The sequence below is a fragment of the Rhagoletis zephyria genome, unplaced genomic scaffold (genome assembly GCF_001687245.7).
Source record: "Rhagoletis zephyria isolate East Lansing unplaced genomic scaffold, Rhagoletis_zephyria_1.1 Rzeph_scaffold_02966, whole genome shotgun sequence".
Classification (NCBI taxonomy): domain Eukaryota; kingdom Metazoa; phylum Arthropoda; class Insecta; order Diptera; family Tephritidae; genus Rhagoletis; species Rhagoletis zephyria.
In genome coordinates this window covers 57,411-59,210 of record NW_016160050.1, presented here as the reverse complement: position 1 = coordinate 59,210, position 1,800 = coordinate 57,411, and the positions used below count along the sequence as shown (strand labels likewise).

At 40.1% G+C, this 1,800-nt stretch overlaps 1 protein-coding gene across 1 annotated transcript; it reads right to left on the bottom strand.

Annotated features, from left to right (window-relative positions):
• Positions 1 to 496: 496 nt before the first annotated feature.
• LOC108368130 (uncharacterized) lies at positions 497 to 1,288 on the bottom strand. The gene has a single exon (XM_017622908.1). The coding sequence runs from the start codon at positions 1,286 to 1,288 to the stop codon at positions 497 to 499; it is 792 nt and encodes a 263-aa protein (XP_017478397.1).
• Positions 1,289 to 1,800: the final 512 nt, after the last annotated feature.

Sequence of the window (1,800 nt, the reverse complement as noted above, 5' to 3'; positions counted from 1 at the left end):
TTTCTAAGTCGATTTTCGAAAAAACGTTGTTACCAGCCAGGATATGGGTAAAAACTCGGATGAACGGAATCGGAAAACGATCCGGTACTGTTTTACTGTTTAGGCGGCACTTGAGAAGATGTGATTTTGTTAATGTTGCACTTTAAATTGGTCTGGTTGTCGATTAGTTTGTTGTGTTTTACGTCCACCAGTAAATTATAATGTGAAAGAAAATCTACTCCAAGAATCGAAACCTTCACATCAGCAATTACATAAATCCACTCAAAATCTCAGCGCAGACCAAAATCAAGTTGAAGACATTTTTTGCCATACGTTTTGATTGTAGAACCATTAGCAGCAAACAAAGTTCTTGTTTCAGGACTACGAGTATCTTGCAAAAATGTCGGAAGAACTGAAACGTCAGCTCCAGTGTCGGTTAAATATTTTGTGGATGATTTGCGGCCTGAGATGCATAGACGGTTGATATTTACAATTTCGCCATCCGCCCGAAATCGCACTAGTCGTTTTTTGAGGTGGTGTTGAATGTACAGGGTGCGATGCAACGATTTTCCTTATCAGCAAATTTCCTGTGATACCAACATTTGCCTGGTTCTGCATTAGCTTCAGCTAAAGCACGAGAGCGTGAACGCGAACGAGAATGATTTGTATTTATTTTAAGCGATATGCTTTTAATTTGTTCACTTAGCTTTGCGAAAGTCTTTTCAATAATATTAATTCCTCCCTCCAGCGTACTTGGACTCGTGTCGCATGACGAAACAGCTGAAATGCGATTGGAAAAATCGGCAACTTCCATGATCTTGTCAACCATTCTAGCCAACCCGGTAAGATCTGCATCGCTCGTTGAAAGAATAGCGCTTACATTAGATGGTAAGCAGCATGACCATAGTGTGCGTAGAAAATCATCTGTGACTTTGTTGTCAGCCAATATCCTCATTTCGTTTAGTAATTCCGAAGGCTTCCTGTCTCCTAGCTCGACTTCTGCTAATAACTTGCTGGATTTCTTTTGCTGTGAATCCGCAGCCAGAATTGCTGCTTTTAACGCAGAGTATTTATCAGTCGCTGGTGGTGCTACTACCACATCACTTACCCGTGCAAGAATTTTGCCATCGATATTCCCAATGACATGGTTGAATTTAGTGTCATCAATCGTGATACCAGCAACGATGAATTGCGCCTCCCCCTGAGCGAACCATATTTCAGGATTCGCATTCCAAAAGGGTGGAAGTTTCGCTGATACTCTGATCAAATTCACGTTACCCACTTCTTTCTCGCCTTCGGTGCTCGGCATGGAGATTTGGTTTCAATGCGTGGATATTTTAGAAAAAGTTTCTACACTTCCACGTATCTACTGTTTATATACCGCAATAAGTTGTATGTGCTATGTAGTACGACTGTTCGTTTGGAGGACCGAATTTCACGTTAAAATGCTTTACGCGACGGTATTTTAGCACGAAAAGGTATTTCAAATGCACAGCGAATTCTTTTTTTCTAATGAGGGATCACCAATATGGCGGGTGCCATCAATAGCTTAAGTAAAGAAAAACTACACGGTTTGTGTTCTAGAAAAAAGGTCCGTTCTATTTGAATACTCTTAGATAATGCTATTTTACATCTCTATGTACATATTTACAAGGAGCTGCTAACCTGCAGCGGTGATACTTTTCACACATCACTTTTTACACTTCTCTATGAAAAGATTTTGTGTTGAACTTTTAGTATTATGGGGTGTTCACACTTTAGCGTAAAGGTGTGTTCACACTAGTCCCACACATTGAATATTTAGTACCAATCAAAATAGTG